Raw genomic sequence first — 21,241 nt, 5'->3', positions numbered from 1 at the left:
CAAAAAAGGGGAATTGGGACTTGCACTGAAAAAGCCCTGAAAAGCAGGTGCTGTGGAGCTTAGAACCTTGGTCAGGACACTACCGATGCCAAGTTCATTCACTATATATATCCCTAACTTTTGCCACTGGACTTTGATGACTCTGGTGAAGAGAGTGAGGCTTGATGACTCTGCACAGCTCTGCCTCACTTGAATCCAATTCACCTTACAAGTCAAGGCATCACCCTCCTGATGTCATTGTTCCTCTGAAAATGAAGGACAAAGCCCAGCAGCAAGAAATAGAGACATTCCATTTAAATAACTATAGACCATATAAAATACCTGGAAGTTTACCTGCCAAGAAAACTCAAAACTCTATGAACACAGTCATTTCTAAGCAATTGGAAAAATATCAATTGCTCATGGGTAGGCTGAGCCAATATAATAAAAATGACAATTCTACCTAATTAATTTATCATTACCATATAAAACTACCAAAAATTATTTTAAAGAATTGGAAAAAAATAACAAAATTCATCAGGAAGAACAAAAGGTCAAGGGAATTAATAGGAAAAATGCAAATCTATACCAGATCTCAAAGTGGTAATCACCAAAACTATCTGATACTGGCTAAGAAAAAGAATGGTAGATCAGTGGAATTAGATTAGGTATATAAGATACAATAATAATGACCATACTTATCTAGTGTTCAATAAACCCCAGTTTCTGGGACAAAAACTCACTATTTGACAAAAACTGCTGGGAAAACTAGAAAACAATATGGCAGAAATTACATATAGACTAATATCTTATACCATATACCAAGATATGGTTAAAATGGGTACATGATTTACACATAAAGGGTGATAACCATAAGCAAATTAGAAGAAACAAGGAATAGTTTATTTGTCAGATTATGAAGAAGGGACATTTATGACCAAACAAGAGAAGAGAGCATTATGAGATGTAAAATGAATAATTTTGATTATATTAAATTTAAAAATTTTTGCATAAAAAAGTAATGCAACCAAGATTAGAAGAAAACAGAAAAGTGGAAAGCAATTTTACAGCAAGTGCCTCTGATAAAGGCCTCATTTTCAAATATATAGAGAACTGAGTCAAATTTATAACCAATATGTCATTCCCCAACTGATAAATGGCCAAAGGATATGGACAATTTTCAGATGAAGAAATCAAAGCTATCTATAATCATATAAAGTTATTTTTTGTTTGTCCTTCATTCCCAAAGAAGGACCATGACATCAGAGGTGATATCATGACTTGCACTGAATTGGATTTAAGTGAGGGAGGGTTATGCAAGGTCACCAACCTCACTCTCTCCTCCAGAGCCATCTGGGTCCGGTGGCAAAATATATATATATATATATATCAGGCCAAATGGAGATGGCCCCAGATGTTTAAGGCAATTGGGATTAAGTGACTTGCCCAAAGTCACACAGCTAGTACATGTCCAATGTGAGATTTGAATTTAGGTTCTCTTGACTCCAGGGCCAGTGCTTTATACAATGTGCAACCTAACTGCCTCCATAGTCATATGAAAAAATACTCTAAATCACTACTGGTTAGAGAAATGCAAATTAAAACAACTCTGATGTACCACCTCACACTTATCATATTGACTAATATGACAGAAAAGGCAAATGATGAATGCAGTAGAGGATGTGGGAAAATTGGGATACTAAAGCATTATCAGTGGAGTTGTGAACTGATTCAATCATTCTGGAGAGCATTTGGAACTATGCCCGAAGGGCAATCAAACCATATATACCCTTTGATCCAGTAATACCAGTACTAGGTCTATATCCCAAAGAGATAATTAAAAAGGAAAAAAGGACCTCCATGTACAAAAATATTTATAGCAGCTCTTTTTATGGTGGCAAAGAATTAGAAATTAAGGGAATGCCCATCAACTGGGGAATGGCTAAACAAGTTGTAGCATATGAATGTAGTAGAATACTATTGTGTTATGAGAAATGATAAGTAGGCAGATTTAAGAAAAATCTGGAAAAACTTACATGCCAAGTGAAATGAGCAGAATTGGGAGAACATTGTACACTGTATCAGCAACACTATGTGATGATCAACTATGATTGACTTAGCTCTTCTCATCAACAATGATGCAAGACAAGTGCAAAAGATTTGTGATGAAAAATACTATCAACATCCAGAGGGGGCAGCTAGGTGGCGCAGTGGATAAAGCACCAGCCCTGGATTCAGGAGGACCTGAGTTCAAATCAGGCCTCAGACACTTGACACTTATTAGCTGTGTGACCCTGGGCAAGTCACTTAACCCTCATTGCCCCCCAAAAAAACAAAAACAAAAACATCCAGAGAAAGAACTGATAAAGTCTGAATACAGATTGAAGCATACTATTTTTGCTTAATTTTTTTTCATGGTTTTTCCTTTTGTTCTGTTTCTTCTTTCATGACCTGACTAATATGGATGTTTTACATGATTGTACATATATAACCAATATCAAATTGCATACCATTTTAGGGAGTGGAGAGGGAAGGAAGAGAGGGAGAAATTTTGGAACTCAAAATTTTATATAAAAAATTAATCTTAAAAATATATAATAGGGGTGGCTAGGTGGCATAGTGGATAAAGCACTGGCCCTGGATTCAGGAGTACCTGAGTTCAAATCCGGCCTCAGACACTCGACTATATATATAAAGTTATCATGTAAGTTTCAAAAGAAAAGAAAATGCAAATGAAGGGGAGAAAACATCCAAAAACTAGCAGCAAGATTGGGGGAAATAATTTAATCTCAGGTTTCCCTGGAAATTCTCCAGGACAATAAATTACAAAACAGATACAGATCTTCATCTGTGGAGTGGGTTCTCTCTTTATTAATTCCTTACATCAAATATGGGGCAAGACAAGTCCCTTTTATAGCAGGTACTTAATAAAAATTGAGCTGGATTGAATTAGCTGGGGAGGGAGGAAAAAGATTATTTTTAAAATTATAATAGAAAGTGTCTAGCTCACTGCCTTGAACACAGCAGGGGCTCAGGAAATATTTGATGAAATGAAGTCAAGGAGGACGCAGTCAGAACTAGTTATGTGGTCGGGGTTGGCATAAGAGTAAGAAATTACCTACTTTTCCAAAGAAGGGATATGCTGCCTGGAAGGAGGCTAGGTTTGTTGTCTGACTGATTAGCTATTGTTGTGTAAGCGAGATTGAGCTGTAGGCAATTGGAGCTGGGGGAAACTGGTCAAAGCCTTACCATCAGCTGACAATCTTTAGTTCCTCAATCTCGTCTATCACCTTTCCAAGAGGAGTAGAACACTTCTGCGGCTGGCAAAAAGGACTAGAAGTCTGCTTCTGCTTTAATCAACTCAATCATTTCCTCCATGCCACAGCTCTCCGAGTTTTATTTTAATGTGGACCATGGCTACCTGGAGGGTCTGGTCCGAGGCCACAAAGCCTGCCTCCTGACCCAGCAAGACTACAATAACTTGGTGCAGTGTGAAACTCTGGAAGGTAAGTGTTGCCACTTTCAAACTTTTGGAAAATAAACAGGAGATGATATAGCTCTCTGTAAACTTGGAGAGAAACATGGGAGCCTGAAGAACTTCGTACTAAGCCCAACTCTAGCTCTGGCATGAGAAAAAAAAAATTTGAATCTGACTCCACCTTCGATGGTGGGGAATTCACATTTTGAAACTCCCCTGGGACTCTGCTAAAATTTTGGCAAAAAGGACATTAATGTGCAGGACTGGTACGCTCATTGATCTGAAGGGTAAATGTCAAATCAATATTTACAGCTTACATTTAGTTAGCACTTTAAGATTTACAAAGTGTTTTATGGGCATCATTTCATGATTTGGTTCTTACAAAAGCCTGGTGGTGACGCCTGAGAAGGTGAAGAGTACAAACCTAAGGTCAGGAGTAGGAGACTGGCTGGCTGGCCGGCCCGGGCGTCAGAAGGCCTGGGTTTTAATCCTGGTTTCTTACTAGCTACGACCTTGAGCAAATTATCTAACCTCTTTGAGCCTCAGTTTGCTCTTCTATAAAATAGAGTTGATGGTAGTTAAACCAGCCACGATCACTGTGTTGTCTTGGGAAAAGTGACTTGACAAATTAAAAGCAAAATAAATATATTTATCTTCACTTTGCAGATGAGTAATTCAGGTTCAGAGAGGATGGAATGACTTGCTCATGATCATGTGGCTCAAACCCAGGTCTTCTGACCGTAAACCCACTGCTTTTTACACTATACCACAGGACTTCTTAATTTCAATGTAATTTTGATATTAACCAACAAAATGCAGCGGGTCACAGTGGATAGAGCACACTAAGTCTTGAATCATGAAGAGCAGATTGCAAATCCAGTCTCAGACCCTTGGTAATTGTGTAACATTGGGCAAGTAAGTAACTTAACTTCTGTCTTGCCTCAGTTTCCTCAACTGTAAAATGGGAATAATAATAGCACCTACCTCAGGGTTGTGAGGATCAGTTGAGATCATATTTGTAAAAAGTCCTAGAACATAATAGTCTCTATAAATGTTTTTTCCCTTTCTTTTCCATTCTTTCCTACCCTTCCCCCCACCTTTCCTAAACTTCTGGATAATTCAAGAGGAAACAAAAAAAAACCTGGTTTAGGCCCTAGGGAGAGGAATGGAAGTTAAGAAAAATTTGCTCTTTGAAGGTGACTTTGTGAACTGCTTAAGTGAAAAGCAGTAACTGCCAAGCCATGGATCACACTGGTTAAATCCTGAACCTGCAGAACAGCAGCAGCAACAGAAAGACTGCAGGTGCTTTCATTTGAAATGGGAACAGCCAGAAACTGATGTCTCAGAAATAATAATAGCCAATTCTATTTTCCATAAACAAATTGCAATAACAGCTAATAATCCGGACTGAAGATTGTTAATTACAAGATGTGCCTCAATGGCGGCAAAATTGTTAGCATGTCTTCAGTGTTTCTGAGAAGGGGGAGCTAAGTGAATTCCTTTTAAATTTGTAACCTAGTTTCTGAAATGAACCAAGTTAGGAGAAAGTTAGTGGAGGCTAGGTTTGCACTAAAATACAAAGAAACTGATAGGCAGCTATTGTGGGTTTCAAGAAAACAATAGGGTAAAGAGATTAAGTGTGTGGAGTAAAGTCTTTCCAGGAATAGCCTCTCCCTGCCTTTACTTGCTATTTGGTTAATCTTTATGTGGCCTTTGGGGTGCTTCTTTTTGGTTTTTTGGGGGTTTTTTTTGCTTTTTTCATAACATGCTATCATAAAAAAAGATGTTTGTACCTGAAACTGCAAATCTATTATGTACAACTTGCTGTTCCTTTTAAATATATAATAAAGTTATGTAAATTTCTGTTTTTTTCTTCCCTGTTGGAGGGAATGTGAAAAAATTGGGACACTAATTCATTGTTGGGGCATCTGTTTAAAGTTGTCGTTCTCACTTTCAACATAGGTATGGAAGGGATGGGGGGGTAGTTAATCATCATCATTGTCATCATATAAAGTGCCCACTATATGCCAGGCACTATGCTAAGTGCTTTATAATTCTTACCTCGTTTGATTCTCACAACAACCCTGGGAGAGTTACTATTATTAACCCCATTTTACAGATGAGGAAACTGAGGCAAACAGGGGTTTAAGTGACTTGCCCAGTGTCACACAGCCATCCAGATTTGAACTCCAATTGATCCAATTGATATGGTGGGAAATGGGGTACGGTTTGGGTTAGGGGTTGGGGTTCTTAGGAATTCCTCTTTAAATAGACTCACCAGCTGCTATAATGGGAATGGTGTTACCTCATTCTCTTTATGCCATATATGTGTGTTTGTTAGAAAATTATGTGTGCTGCTCTCAAGGCAGGAGTGAAGGATAATAGGTGGTGTTAACCTGGAAATTAAGGAAACAATCAATATAGGAGAAATAAGGTCTTTAATCGGGGCAAAGGATTACTCGTGGTAATCTTGGAAGCTAGGAATACCCAAAGATGGGAACAGAAGACCGGGTTTTTAATGGGCTAACAGAACAAAAAGGGAACCAAAAGATTGCTCCAGAGTGACATATAGCTACTTAATGTAAATGAACCTTTGACCAGAATAACAGCACTGCTCCTAAATTAAGTATAGATAGGCATTACCGACTTGGAATAGAAACTACTTAATGTAGGTGGACCCTTTTTACATAATAACAAAGTCTTGGGAGTTAGGTGGGGAACATTGGGAGGGGATAAGTTGCTTGCGGGAAGGTCCACAAGTCTGTCAAGAGTCTGGAAAGGACAAAGACAGTCAGCCCCAGGCAATTCGTTTGTCTGGGAAAGAGGGGACTGGGTGGGGAATCTCAGTGAATTTTGCAGTTCTCCGCGGACATCCACTTTCTCTGGAGAAATCTAGGAAAACCTCTGGGATGGCAAGTTGGGTGGAGGGACCCCCTGGGGGAAACTTAGGGGAAAATATGGAAAAAAGTGTCCCAGGATGGGGAGGAATGAAGTTGTAGTTTGCACCATTGGGATAAGAGGAGGGCTTTTCTTTTTTTAAAATACATTTTTATTTCATTAACTATTTCACAATTGCATGTAAAAATTTTTTTTAACATTCATTAAAAAAAATTTTTTTTGAGTTCCAAATTTTCTCCCTCCTGTTCCTCCCTTACCCCCTTGATAAGGTAAGCAATATATCATATTAGCCATGTTACAAAAGTAAACAAACAGAAATAAAGTATTTTTTTAAAGTATGCTTCAATTTGCATTCAGAGTTCATCAGTTCTCTTTTTGTAGATGGATCGCATTTTTCATCTTGGGTCCTTTGGAATTGTCTTGGATCATTGTCTTGATCAGAGTAGCTAAGTCATAGTTGATCATCAACAGGAGGGCTTATTAACCATATCTGAGGTCCAGACCCCTTTGATCCTTTCTCATAAGGTTTTTTTAAATGTTTAAAAGGAAATATATAGAATAAAAAAGGAAATCAATTTTACTGAAAGAGGCATTATATTATTTATTATTATTACAGATACTGGGCTTAGAATTCTTTATGCTTTACATAAATAGTAACAACAGTCCCCAGGATTTTTTCCCCAGCAAACTCTCCCTCCCCTCCCCCCCCATCTTTTTCTCTTTCTAATTTTCAACAGATCTTTCCTACTCCTTTCACTTTGACACTTATTCACTTGGTCACAACTTATCTCTGCTTCCCAACAATGATAACCCTTTTTTTTTTTTTTTTTGGTGAGGCAATTGGGGTTAAGTGACTTGCCTAGGGTCACACAACCAATATGTGTTAAGTGTCTGAGGCCGAATTTGAACTCAGGTCCTCCTGACTCCAGGGCAGGTGTTCAATCCACTAGCTGCACCCCCCATGATAACCTTTTGTTTTTTATTATTTTTTTTTAAACTTTGTTTGTTTTTTTGTTTTTTTTAGTGAGGCAGTTGGGGTTAAGGGACTTGCCCAGGGTCACACAGCTAGTAAGTGTTAAGTGTCTGAGGCCAGATTTGAACTCAGGTACTCCTGACTCCAGGGTCGGTGCTCTATCCACTGCTCCACCTAGGTGCGTAACCTTTTCATAGTAGTTAGGGCTAAAAAAAAGACTCGCTTTATAAATGAGGAATTTTTAAAAGGAAATTATAGCTCAGTAGAACCTGGAGCTTGAAGGGACCTCAGGTACCCAGTTGAACCCCATCATTTTACAAATTAGGAAACTACAGTCCAGAAACCTTACCACAAGTCACATATTCTGTGGCAGAACCCAGGCCATGTCCCATCTTCCAATCTGCTTGTCCTTCCCCAGTGCTATCCAGCTGGTTGCCTCACAAGTAGTAATTTAGGAGATGTGAATACTGCTGCAGGCTCTTGTGTACACTTCAGCCCCTCTGGGAATAATAATAATAGCTTGCCCTGTTTGGCCTCTTTTATGGCAATGTTGGGAGATAATTTGTATAAATAATGCTACTGTCACATCTGGCTGCACTTGAGTGGAGATCAGCCAATAGGTGGGGTTTTTTTTTGGTTTTGTTTTGTTTTCAGGTCAGAAGAGGGATTTAAGGAGAGAGGATTAAAGTTTCAAGGGCAGAAATGGAAGAAGAAACTAAGTACTGGGAATTTCTCTACACAGAATGTCCCAAATGTCTTAATGCAATTTTAAGCTTTTTTTTTTATTTTTTAGTGAGGCAATTGGGGTTAAGTGACTTGCCCAGGGTCACACAGCTAATAAGTGTTAAGTTGTCTGAGGTCAGATTTGAACTCAGGTACTCCTGACTCCAGGGCCGGTGCTCTATCCACTGCGCCACCTAGCTTTTTAATAACAGAAAACTGCATTAGGACTTTGGGGACATCCTGTATTTTTGCATGAAAAGAATGATGAACAAATAATGTGCAAGAGAACATTCCCAAAAATCATTTTAGCCTAGTATGTAAAACCAGGCATTTTTTTAAAAAATAGTTTATTGCTGTGTGAGAAAAGAACTTTGAATCCTAAAAGAACATTTTCCCCTAGGATTCCAAGCTACTATTAAGTATTATTTTAGAAACAACTTCCAGGACAGATGTAAACATCTAAATAAATAAATGAACGGACAAATGAACAGATAAATAAATACATTTACAAGGATAAAATATAAGGTCATACTACCAAAAATGTGTTTTAGGAACTATTATTTATAAACCTTTTTGAGACTTGGTCTGGTCTGAAATATTCCAAGGCCTGCTACTGACTCACTGCGTAACCATCACTAAAACTTCTATAGCTTGGTTTTCCCATCTTTAAAAGAAGGAAACTGATTCATGCTGCTTTTGTCATCGGGGACAATCTTGTTACCAGAGCTAACAGAAGCTTAGGCTATATAAAGGCTGGTCCACTTCACAGTATCTATTTCTCATCCGTGATCTAAAAATGGAAGGGGCCTTAGATCTCATAAGATCCCATATCTAGAGCTACAAAGGGACCTTGGAGGACTTCTTGTCCAAACCTCCCTCACCATTTTACAAATGAGGAAACTGAGGTTCAGAGATTTTAGTTAAGTCACTTACCTGAGGTCATAGATCTGTTAAGTGACATAACTGGAATTTAATCCCAAAATCCTACTGATTGCAGAGCTAAATCTCTTTAGTCCATCCCCTCATTTTATAGATGAAGAAACTTAGGCCTAAGGAGGTCACATGACTTGCCTGATGTCATAGGTGGGATTTAAACCTAGGGCTCTTGATTACGGAGCCAATTCCCTTTACACCATAACATACTGTCTCTAGTCCAGTCCTTCCCCCCACTCTGCATCACCAGTGTCACTCTCTCCTCTCTAGATCATACTGTGCCTGGTTCTCCTCCCATCTGCCCAACAGCTCCTTTTCAGTTGACTTTTCTGATGGGTTTTTTTTTTCATTCAATCCCCTCATTACCTCTATCCCTGGACTACTGCAAAGGCTTTCTAACTGATCCCCATTTCTCAAGTGTCTCCACCTGACCCTCTACCCACAACCATTCTCCACTCAAGTGCCAAGGTGATTTTTTGAAAGCTTAGGTCTGACCAGGTCACATACACCCCACCCCCTTCAATGTGCTCCACAGGTTCCTTATCATCTCCAGGATCAAATATCTTCAAAACTCAGCTCAAATCTCACCTTCCTCATGAAAACTTTTCCTTTTCTTCTAGCTATTAATGTCTTCCCCTTCTCAGAATGTCTTCTATTTACTCATTTACTCACTTCCATTTACTCATGTGTACCCAGTTATGTTTTCTTCTCCAGTAATATCTATCTGACCCAGGGCAACTCACTTCACTGCTTTGCCTCAGTTTCCCCATTTGTCAAATGCTGATTAAAAATAGCACTTACTATCCGGTCTCAGACACTTGACACTTAATAGCTGTGTGACCCTGGGCAAGTCACTTAACCCCAATTGCCTCACCAAAAAAAAAAAATAGCACCTACTTCCCCAGGGTAGTTTTGAGGATCAAATGAGATCACTGTAGAAGTACCTAGCACATAAGTAAGCACTACATAATGCTATCATCATTATGATGGTGATGATGAGCTTCTTGGAAGCAGAAACTTTTTCCCTCCTTTATACTGATGGTGTTTATGGCACCATGTGGGCAGCTAGGTGGGGCAGTGAGTCTAGGGTCAGGAAGACCTAAGTTCAAATCTGTCCTCAGACTCTTACCAGCACTGAGACCCTAGGCAAGTCACTTATCCCTGTTTGCCTCAGTTGCCTCATCTGTAAAATGAGCCAGAGAAGGAAATGGCAAACCATTCTAGTTATCTCTGTCAAGAAAACCCCAAATGGGATCACAGAGAGTCAGACGTGATTGAAATAGTTTAAACAACATGGCGCAGCTAGGTGGTACAGTAGATAAAGCACCAGTCCTGGATTCAGGAGGACCTGAGTTCAAATCTGGCCTCAGATACTTGACACTTACTAGCTGTGTGACCCTGGGCAAGTCATTTAACCCTCACTGCAAGAAAGAAAGAAAAAGAAAGAAAGAAGAAAAGAAAAGAAAGCCTAATAACAACAGCTTGGCATTATGTGCCTGGCACATGGTAAGCATTGCATAAGTGTTAGAATTGTTGTTATTGTTAGCAGCTCCCTGGAGGCCAGAGTGCCTGGCACACAGAAAGTGTTTAACTAATGTCTGATTACTGTAATAATAAACATTTTTTTTCAATAATAAATTCATCTTTAAATTTTGCATCTATACCCATTTCTCTTCCTCCAGAACAATTAGGCAAGGTGACAAAAGGAAAGATAGTGTTGAAAAACTATCATGATCTTTTTATCCTTGGATTTAAGCCTTCCATTCAACTCTTCTTTTGTGAGAAATGCTTAAGAATCTTGTCCATCTCACATTAAGTCCTTGGGCGTGTTTACAGTACCTGAAGGGCAGGGTTAGGGAGGGAGGGCTTCATTGTGTACAGAGTGAGAGTGGGCCCAGGATCCCTTAGCTAAAATCCAATCTCTTCCATGCTCTCTCTCTTCCTTCAAGGATCCTTTTAAATAAAAGTATCAGGGCAGTTAGGTGGCACAGTGGATAGAATACTGGCCCTGGAGTCAAGAGGACCTGAGTTCAAATTCAGGCTCGGATACTTGACACTTACTGGCTGCGTGACCTGGGCAAGTCACTTAACCCCAATTGCTTCACTAAAAAAAAAGTATCACAACCCTAAGACTCCCACATCCTACCTGCTGCTGGTTTTTGTATTGGCCCTTTCCCTTTTCTTATTCTTCCTCTAAATACTCTGGATAGAAAGCCCTTTTAGTGTCAGTCATCCCCTACTTCTGCTGAATACCTAAAATACCTCTAACTTATTTCATTACTGTGTCAGCTGCTTAGGAGTGGATTCTAAGTATGCATTTCCCTTTGGGTGGGGTTGGATGGGTTTGTTCTGATAACTTTTAGTTCCATTCAAAATAAATCTAAATAAAATTTGTAACATCCAGGAGCCTTGGAAATGTGGTACAGCATTAACTATAAACTTGTTGAAAATCCATATGGTTTTTGTTCAAGTAGCAACTTTTATTTTGAGCCTTCATCACTTCTCAACAGCTCCCTATTTGTTTTCTACCAAAGTGATTTTCTTAAATTTTCTTAAATCCTTTGGTCATGCTATCATGGTGGCACAGTGGAAAGGGCACTGGCCCTGAAGTTGGGAGGACCTGAGTTCATATCTCACTAGCTGTGTGACCCTGGGCAAATCACTTAACCCCAATTGCCTTAAACATCCAGGGCTATCATCTATCTTGCCACTAGACCCAGATGGCTCTGGAGGAGAAGGTGAGCTTGGTGACCTTGCACAGCCTTCCCTCACCTATTCCAATTCCAATTCAGTGCAAGTTATGATATCACCCTGATGTCATGGTCCTCTTTGACATGTCACTCCCACTCTTCTCAACAAACTCCAGTGGCTTTCTGTTAACTCTCAAATATAAATAAAAAATCAAATATATATAAACTGGAATTTTAAGCTCTTCACAATCTATCCCCATCCTACCAGTCGTCTTATACTTTACTCCTCACTCTTACTATATTTCAACCATCTCTTTGCCTTTGTATCTGCTGCTCCCCTTCCCATGCCTGGAATGTACTTCCTTGTCCTCTCCTCTTCCAGGAATTACTGGTTTAAGAACACCCAAGTGCTACCTTCTATGCAAAGCCTTTGGATTATACTAGTGAACTCCACCAACAAATGGCTTTGTATTAATTTTATTTAAATATCTCCCCTATTACAATGCAAACTCTTTTTGGGCAGGAACCATCTAATTTTTTGTATTTGTATTGCCAGAATCTGGTTGCCACTCTCTTGTATTTATCCCACTTAGAGCCTTTGTCTTTTGTGTAGTCTTCTCTCTTTCTGATAAAAGCTTCTAGAGGGCTAATACTCCTGAGCTCCCTTATATCTGTATCTTTGGCACTTAGAACTGAGTGACAGATAGAAAGCACTTAATAGAGGCTTAATATTCTGTCTGTGTCCCTAAGAGTTAGTACCTTGCCAGGCATCTGGGTGATTAATAACTGCTTATTGATAGATTGTTCCTGAAGATAACATCTCAGTCTAGGGGAATCAAAGCAATCAGAATGCTCCTTAAGGCATTAAGTCCTTAAGGACTTTCAGCATTTTTCTGTCTTGTATTTCCTCACATATTAGGAAGACTTTCTTCCTATCATCAGTGGTTAACTTAGCACATGGTAGGTGCTTAATGAATGTTTGTTCTTATGATAACAGTGGTGGTGATGAGACTCTTAATAAGTATCTGTTGAACTTTGTCATTGACTAATGGATTTGAAATAAGATTTTTAACTGGATTGGCAAAATACTCTTGGGATAGCATTCTAGACCCCTTAAATGGAATGAGCTTGAAGCAAAAAAATCCCCAGGTGTGTCGAGGGGAAATTGGCTGTGCAGAGTTGCCTGATGTGGCAATACTGAATTCAGAGTCAGAGGAACCAGTGCAACCTTGGTTGTTGAGTTGTTCTTTGGTTATGTCTGACTCTTTGTAACCTCATTTGGGGTTTTCTTGACAAAGATATTGGAGTGGTTTGCCATTTCCTTCTCCAGCTCATTTTATAGATTAGGAAATGAAGGCAAATAGGGTTAACTAACTTGCTCATGTTCACACAGCTAGCAAGTGTCTGAGGCCTGATTTGAACACAGGAAGAGGAGTCTTCCTGACTCCAGGCATGGGGCTCTATCTATTGAGTCACTTATGTGACCTAGGACAAGTCATTAAATCTTTTTGAGAATGAGTTTCTTTATAAAACAAGGTAGTTGAACTAGACAACCTCAAAAGGTCGTTTCAACTATAACAACCTACTATTTTTTTTAAGTGAGGCAATTGGGGTTAAGTGACTTGCCCAGGGTCACACAGCTAGTAAGTGTCAAGTGTCTGAGGCTGGATTTGAACTCATGTACTCCTGACTCCAGGGTTGGTGCTCTATCCACTGCGCCATCTAGCTGCCCCCACAACCTACTATTTTTTTAACAGTATTTATTTAGTTTGCATATATATGTTGTGGGGGCCAATTTTTAATTGGGGAGTGTTAGCTAAGCAGCTCACCGCAATATTGGGGCAAGGAAGGAGACAGACAGCCTCCCTCAAAACAGAGCAGGGTTTATTTAACAAGAATGAAATTTAAAAAACACAAACAGGATTAAAGGAAAGGAAATAAAGTGGGGAAAGGAAAACTATACAACCTGAACAACACCACCGCCCAGGAATCAGCTGAGAACACACAGCAGCGACCTGTCACCTTCCAGCTTCAAGCTAGAATGGTGAAAAATCTTCCCTTCCCAGCAGACCCCAGGCTGACCACACACAGCCCCCAGCCAATTGGCTGGCTGCTCTGACAGTCACATGACTGCCCTCACTGGGCTTCCAATCATTATGATTTTGCCAGGCCCATGTAGGTGAGTGGTGATGACATGAGGTGCTAGCACCATGGCAATGGCTACAACCAGTGGGTAGAGCACTGTGCCATTTGTAGAGCCCCAGAGGCCAGTGTGCGTGCTGAGGATTTTTTTTTTTAATTCTAGACAAAAGATGGGGTCATAAAAACCTCAAATAACAATTAATTCCTTACAATGTACATATATGTGTGTGTATCTATATGTATGGCATGTATATATTATATATGTATATATAATTTAGCCTTTTATTTTTCCCCAATTACATATAAAAACAATTTTAACATCCATTTTTAAAACTTTTTGTTTCAAATTCTCTCCCTTCCTCCCTCTCCAGCCCTTCAAGAAGGCAAGCAATTCAATATGTTATACATGTGTAGTCATGCAAAACATTTCCATATTAGTCATGTTGTGAAATAGACCCAAAAAATCAAGAAAAATAAAGTTTAAGAAGAAATTTATGTTTCAATCTGTATTCAGACATCATCGGTTCTTTCTCTGGGAATGGATAGCATTTTTCATCATAAGTCCTCAGAGTTGTCTTGGATCACTGTATTGCTGAGAATAGCTAAGTCATTCATAGCTAATCTTCTAATAATATCACTGTTACTTTGTACACAGTACATTTCACATTAAATAATTCTATTTTTTTTAAAGTTTTTGATGCAATAGAGCAAAATGTCACTTTAAAGGCTCTCTTACAAAAAAACTCCCATGAAGACCTCAAAATTCCTTGAAAGATATAACAGAGAAAACTATACTATAATTGTGAATATTAGATGAGGCATAAAACAAGGAGACTTAGTCTTGTCAAAGCATATGTTTCTTGCTATCATGGGGGAGATCCAGTACAGAATCCAAGTCAAGAATCCAAGAAAAATTCTTCATAGGTAATGAAATCCTCCAGAATCTCATGTTCATAGATGACATTGTGCTGGTTGAGATTCATATCCACTCAAAACAATTTGGTCTAACCATCCACACAGGAAAAACCTAATGAATGTGCAGTTAGAGGAACAATCTAAACAGATCTTCCACCAGGATAGATAGCTTGAACAGACACTGAAAACAAAGAATTTAACCCAGAAGAAGGGGGAAAAACCTGCATTGCCTAAAGGAAATTATAGAACTCCTTTAAGTATCCCAAACTTCTCCCTAAAATGGAGTCCCATCTTTTTAATACCAATATTACACTATTGTTGTGGTATGACTGTGTATCACAAAACACTCCATTTTCTAAAGAATTAAAATTAATTATTACTCAAAAGATAAGGTAGAGAGGGCATGATGGGTAGTAGCAGTCTGCAAAACATAAAAAAGGAATCACAAAGAAAACTGGAGTTAAGGGTGTCAACAGGGGGAAAGGTATGAGTGAAGAAGTTGAACTGGTCGTCATATATATATTTTTTTTTGCGGGGCAATAAGGGTTAAGTGACTTGCCTAGGGTCACACAGCTAGTGTCAAGTGTCTGAGGCTGGATTTGAGCTTAGGTCCTCCTGAATCCAGGGCCAGTGCTTTATCCACTGCGCCATCCAGCCGCCCCTACATTTCACATTTACATCAGCCCATGTAAGACCAGGTTTTTCTGGGAGCATCCTGCTCATCATTTTTATAGTACAATAGTAATCCATCATAATCACATAGCACAATTTGTTTAGCCACTCCATAATTGATGGGCATCACCTCAATTTCCAATTTGTTGCTACCAGCAAAGAGCAGCTATAAATATTTTTGTGCCTATAGATCTTTTTGACTCAGTTTTCTATATGTTTCAGAAATGAGGCTTTTATCAAACTTGTTTCAAAATTTTTTTCACAGTTACTTTCGCTAACTGTATTTCCCTCCATCCTATTCCCTCCCCATGCTGTTTATTCTGTTCTCTATCTCCTTTCACCTGTCCCTCTTCAAAAGTGTTATGCTTCTGACTACCCCTTCCCGCAATCTTTCCTCCCATCTATCACTCCCACCACTTCCTTGTCCTCTTCTTCCTGCAGGGTAAGATAGAGTTCTATATCCATTTGAATGGGTATGTTATTCTCTCTTTGAGACAATTTTGATGAGAGTAGGGTTCACTCACTGCCCCTCACTTCCCCCATCTTCCCCTCCACTTTTTCTTGTTTCCTTTAAATGAGATAATTTTCCCCATTCCATCTCTCCCTTTCTCTTTCTCCCAGTGCATTCTCCTCTCACCCCTTAATTTAATTTTTTTAGATATCATTCCTTCATATTCAACTCATACTTGTACCCTCCATCCAACTGCCCCAATAATGAAAAAGTTCTTATGAGGTACAAGTATCATCTTCCTATGTGGGAATGTAAACAGTTTAACCTTTTAAAAATCCTTTATTATTTCTTTTTCCTATTTACCTTTTTATGCATCTCTTGTGTCTTATATTTAAAAGTCACATTTTCTATTCAACTCAAGTCTTTTCATCAAGAAGGCCTGAAAGTCCTCTCTTTCATTAAAAGCCCATTTTTTCCCCTGAAAGATTATACTCAGTTTTTCTGTGTAGGTAATTCTTGGTTGTAATCCCAGTTTCTTTGCCCTCAGGAATATCATATTCCTGAAGCTGTTAAATCTTGTGTTATCCTAACTATGGCTCCACAATACTTGAATTGTTTCTTTCTGACTGTTTGCCTTATTTTTTCCTTGACCTGGGAACTCTGGAATTTGACTATAATATTCTTGGGAGTTTTCATTTTGAGATCTCTTTCAGGAGGTGATAAGTGAATTCTCCAATTTCTATTTTACTCTCTGGTTCTAGAATATTAGAGCAGTTTTCCTTGACATTTTCTTTGAAGATGATATCTAAGCTCTTTTTTTTATCATGGCTTTCAGATAGTCCAATAATTTTAAAGTTTTCTCTCCTGGATCTATTTTCCAGGTCAGTTATTTTTCCAGTGAGATATTTCACATTACCTTCTATTTTGTCATTCTTTTGGTTTTGTTTTATTGTTTCTTCATGTTGTATAAAGTCATTAGCTTCCACTTTCTCAATCCTAATTTTTAAGGAATTATTTTCCTCAGAGAGCTTTTGTACCCCACTTTCCATGTGGCCAATTCAGCTTTTTTTTTTTTTGAGGCAATTGGGGTTAAGTGACTTGCCCAGGGTCACACAGCCAGTAAGTGATAAGTGTCTGAAGCTGGATTTGAACTCAGGTCCTCCTGACTCCAGGGCCAGTGCTCTATCCATTGTGCCACCTAGCTGTCCCACCAATTCAGCTTTACAAGGCATTTTTTTTCTTCATTGGCTTCTTGTACCTCTTTTACCATTTGGCCTAGTCTGTTTTTTTAAGATGTTATTTTCTTCAGTATTTTTTTGTGTCTCCTTTACCAAGATGTTGACTTTTTTTTTCATGATTTTCTTGTATCATTCTTATTTCTCTTCCTATTTTTTCCTCTACTTCTCTTACTTTATTTTAAATGTTTTGTTTTGGTTTTTTTTTTTTTTAGCTTTTCCCAGAGCCTGAGACCAATTCATATTTTCTTGGAGGCTTTGGATGTGGGAGCTTTGACTTTATCTTCTGAGGGTGTGTTTTCCTCTTCCTTGTCGCCATAGTAACTTTCTATGGTCAGAATTTTTCCCTGTTTTTTGCTCATCTTCCCACCCTATTTTTTTACTTCTAACTCTTCATTAAAGTAGGGTTCTGCTTCCAAACCTGAGGATGCACTGTTCCAAGCTTCAGGGGGGTTGTACAGCTGTTTTCAGAGATACTTCTAGGGACGTGTAAGTTTTCAGTTCTTCCAAGGTAGTATGATCTAAGGAGAGGTGTGTTTACTACCCACCTGGCCTGTGCTCTAGTCTGTAAGTAACCATAAGCCTGCTTTTCTTCCCTGGAACTGTGAGGATCTTCCCACTCCACCGCAGCTGCAAGCTCTAGTGTGCTAGTGCTCCTCCTGGCCCTTGGACTGCTACCCAAGACTGCAACCTATATTAGAGTATGGGCAAAAGAACAGAGTCCTGCCTCAGTGCTAGCAAAGAGAGCCCTGAAATCTCCTTCAGGCCAGTTTTTTGACCCCCTTACCATCTGTGGGCTGATATTTCCAGAAGCAGCTACTGCTGCTGGTGGTGGTGGTGATGATGGTGGGGGGTAATGATGATGATGGATATGTGGCTGGTGATGTTGATGATTATGGTTATGATTCAGTGGTTCTCAAGGCCTGCTCCTGGTTGGCTGGGGCTGGGGCTGGGGCTATGCTGGCACGGCCTGAGCTGGACTGCATTCTACTCTCACCCCAGTACAACAGGCCTTTCCTTCTGACCTTCTAAGTTGTCTTTGGCCAGAAAATTATTTTACCCTGTCCTTTGGTGGGTTCTGCTGCTCCAGGAATTGTCTTCTGGCATTATTTGAATATATTTGGAGGCGTCTTGGGTAGAGCTCAGGTGAGTCACTGCCTTTCCTCCTTCATCTAGGCTCTGCCTCACAACCTACTATTTTTGAGGAATTTTCTCTGGCTGTCCCCCATACTTGAAACATTCTCCCTCTTCTGTTCCAAATGTTGATCTCCCTGGCTTCTTTTAAGTCCCAACGAGAATTCCACTTTCTACAGAAAGTCTTTCCTAACCCTTCTTAATTCCAATGCTTTCCCTCTTTTAATTATTTTTTTTTATCCTGTATATAGCTTGCTTTGTATATATTTGTTTGCATGTGGTCTCCTTCATTAGACTCTAAACTGTTTGAGGGCAAGAACTGTCTTTTGCCTCTTTTTGTATCCCCAGAGCTTAGCACAGGGCCTGGCACAAAGAAGGCATTTAATAAATCTTTACTGATTGATTGATTGATTGATTCTTTGATCTCCAGAATAGTATAGGAGAATGTGTACTACTGACAACTGAACACCTGTCCCATCCTTGTTTAGGCCCTGGTCACTTTTCACCTAGACCAGTGTTGACAAACTCATAGAAATGGGGGTCACTAAACCATTCATAAGGATGCCTATTGGCAGCATGTTGACTTAGAAGACAACATGTTAACCTTATCTATGCTCTACTGTATTTGTATTTATTTTGCTAAATATCTCCCAATTACATTTTAATCTGCTTTTGGTTCCATTGGCCAGAGAGCCATTTGTTTGACACTTCTGCTCTTGACCAAAGCTTCTTAAACTGGATTATAACCTTACATGGGGTTGTGTAACTGAATGAGGGGGTCATGAAAAATTTGGCAGTAAATGTTTGATTTATATACCTATTTTATATATCTAGGTACCTAGGGTTGTGTGAAAATTTCTCAGGCAAAAAGGTAACATGAGTGGAAAAAGCTTAAGCTCTACTCCAGGCTATTGAAATAGCTTCTTGAATGATCTCTGTGACTCTTGTCTCTCTGCTGCCCAATCCATTCTTCATACAACTGCCAAAATAATTTTCCTAATGCATTGTTGTTTTTATTCAGTCATTTTTAGTCATGTCCAACTTTTTTTTTATCTCATTTGGGATTTTCTTGGCAAAGATCTTGTAGTGCTTTGCCATTTCCTTCTCCAGCCCATTTTACAGATGAAGAAACAGAGATAAACAGGATTCAGTGACTTGCTCAGGGCCACAAAGCTAAGTATCTGAAGCCAGATTTGAACTCAGGCAGATGAGAGTCTTCCTGATTCCAAGCCCAGCACTCTGTTCACTGCACTACCTAGCTGCCCATCCTAATGCATTGGACTGATTACTTCACTCCTCCCCTGCCCCTCAAAAAGCCTTAACTGGGTCCCTTGCTTCAACAATTGGGCAACAAACTACCTTCCCAAATCTATTTCACATTATTGTATTTCCCTTCATGTACTCTTTGCCCCTACTGAATGCTTGTTATTTCTTTTTGTTTTGTTTTTGCTTTTTGTTGTTGTTGTTTTTTTTTAGCAAGGCAATTGGGGTTAAGTGACTTGCCCAGGGTCACACAGCTAGTAAGTATCAAGTGTCTGAGGCCGGATTTGAACTCAGGTCCTCCTGAATCCAGGGCTGGTGCTCTATCCACTGTGCCACCTAGACACCCCCAACACTTGTTATTTCATAGATTTGATTATCATTTGCCTTCATGGATTCCTGTGAGCCCTGTCCCCTGCCAATAATACCTCACTGCAGAGATAACCCTTTAATGATCTCTGCCTTACTTCAGGGCTCCACTTCCTCCTCCACTAAGCCTATCTTGATCTTCCCCAGATGCAGGCTTCCTCTCCCACCTTAAATTTTCCTTAAGAACTTGAACTGCAATCTCTCCCTTATGTAACCCTCCCCTATGTCCCACTGTCACCCAACCCCAATATAAAAGCACCCTGAACACTCTGTCTCCAACTTGTCTTTTCAAACTGATTTCATATTACTCCCCTTCACAATATTTTTCAGGCACTCTGATTTCCCTTTAACATTACATTCTGTCTCCTGCCTTGGTATCTTGGCAGAAGATGTCTCTCCATTCCTGGCTGCTCTCCTGACTCTTGGTAGAATTCTGAGCTTCCTTCAAAACACAGCTCAGAAGATGCCAGTCACCTTCTATAAGAGGCATTCTAGCATTCTTCAAGCTTCCTAGCATCCTGTCTACCCTGAATTACAATGTGTCTACTCCATACATTTTGTAGACTTTTCAGTGTTCTTTTCAATCATTAGAATGTAACTTTCTTGAGGTCAGGGACTATTTTTTCCTTACTTTGTATCCTCAGGGCAAGACACAAGTGTCTAGCATGTAGTAGGCACTTAATAGGGGCAGGCAGGTGGCACAGTGGGCAAAGCACTAGCCTTGGAGTCAGGAGGACCTGAGTTCAAATTTCACCTCAGACACTTATTAGCTGTGTGACCCTGGGCAAGTCACTTAACCCCGGTTTCCTTAAACATCCGAAGTCATCTCCAGTCATCTTGATATCTGTCTTGCCACTGGACCCAGATGGCTCTGGAGGAGAGTGAGGTTGGTGACCTTGAATAGCCCTCCGTCACAATTCAGTGTAAGTCATGATGTCATGGTCTTCTTGGAGAATGGAAAGACAAACAACAACAGGCACTTAACAAATGCTTATAGCATTGAATAAATGAAAGGCAAAGTTCAAACTTAGGGTAGATAGGAAGGCCCAGTAATCCTAAGGATGCAGTGACTAGGGCAGATGGCAAGGCCCCAAAATCTTTAGGTTACATCATTAAGTCAGATGACAGTGCTGAATCAAATTGTCTGCCACCATTACACTGTGTGCTATGGGTTTGTTTTTTTGTTTTTTTAATACAAAAATATTGAAAAAAATAAACTTAGAAATTAGAATTGGCCAAATGGAAGCAAATAACTCCGTGAGACACCAAGAAATAATAAAGCAAAGTCAAAAGATTGAGGTTGACTTGACAATGGAATATCCCAAAGGTAATTCTACTTTTTTCTTTGTTTTCCCCAAATTTGTTTGTTTTCTTTTATAAGCATTTATT

General features: G+C 39.4%; 1 protein-coding gene across 1 annotated transcript in view; it reads left to right on the top strand.

The window, feature by feature from the left end:
• Positions 1–3,235: 3,235 nt before the first annotated feature.
• ATP6V0D2 (ATPase H+ transporting V0 subunit d2) overlaps positions 3,236–21,241 on the top strand; it is a 39,823-nt gene continuing 21,817 nt past the window's right edge. The window contains exon 1 of the mRNA XM_043977105.1: positions 3,236–3,485. Coding sequence (XP_043833040.1) covers positions 3,356–3,485 — 130 coding nt within the window. The 5' untranslated portion in view covers positions 3,236–3,355. The remainder of the gene's footprint in view (positions 3,486–21,241) is intronic.

This window comes from Dromiciops gliroides, chromosome 1 (genome assembly GCF_019393635.1).
Source record: "Dromiciops gliroides isolate mDroGli1 chromosome 1, mDroGli1.pri, whole genome shotgun sequence".
In the NCBI taxonomy this organism is placed as follows: domain Eukaryota; kingdom Metazoa; phylum Chordata; class Mammalia; order Microbiotheria; family Microbiotheriidae; genus Dromiciops; species Dromiciops gliroides.
This window is presented reverse-complemented; position numbering and strand designations above follow the sequence as displayed.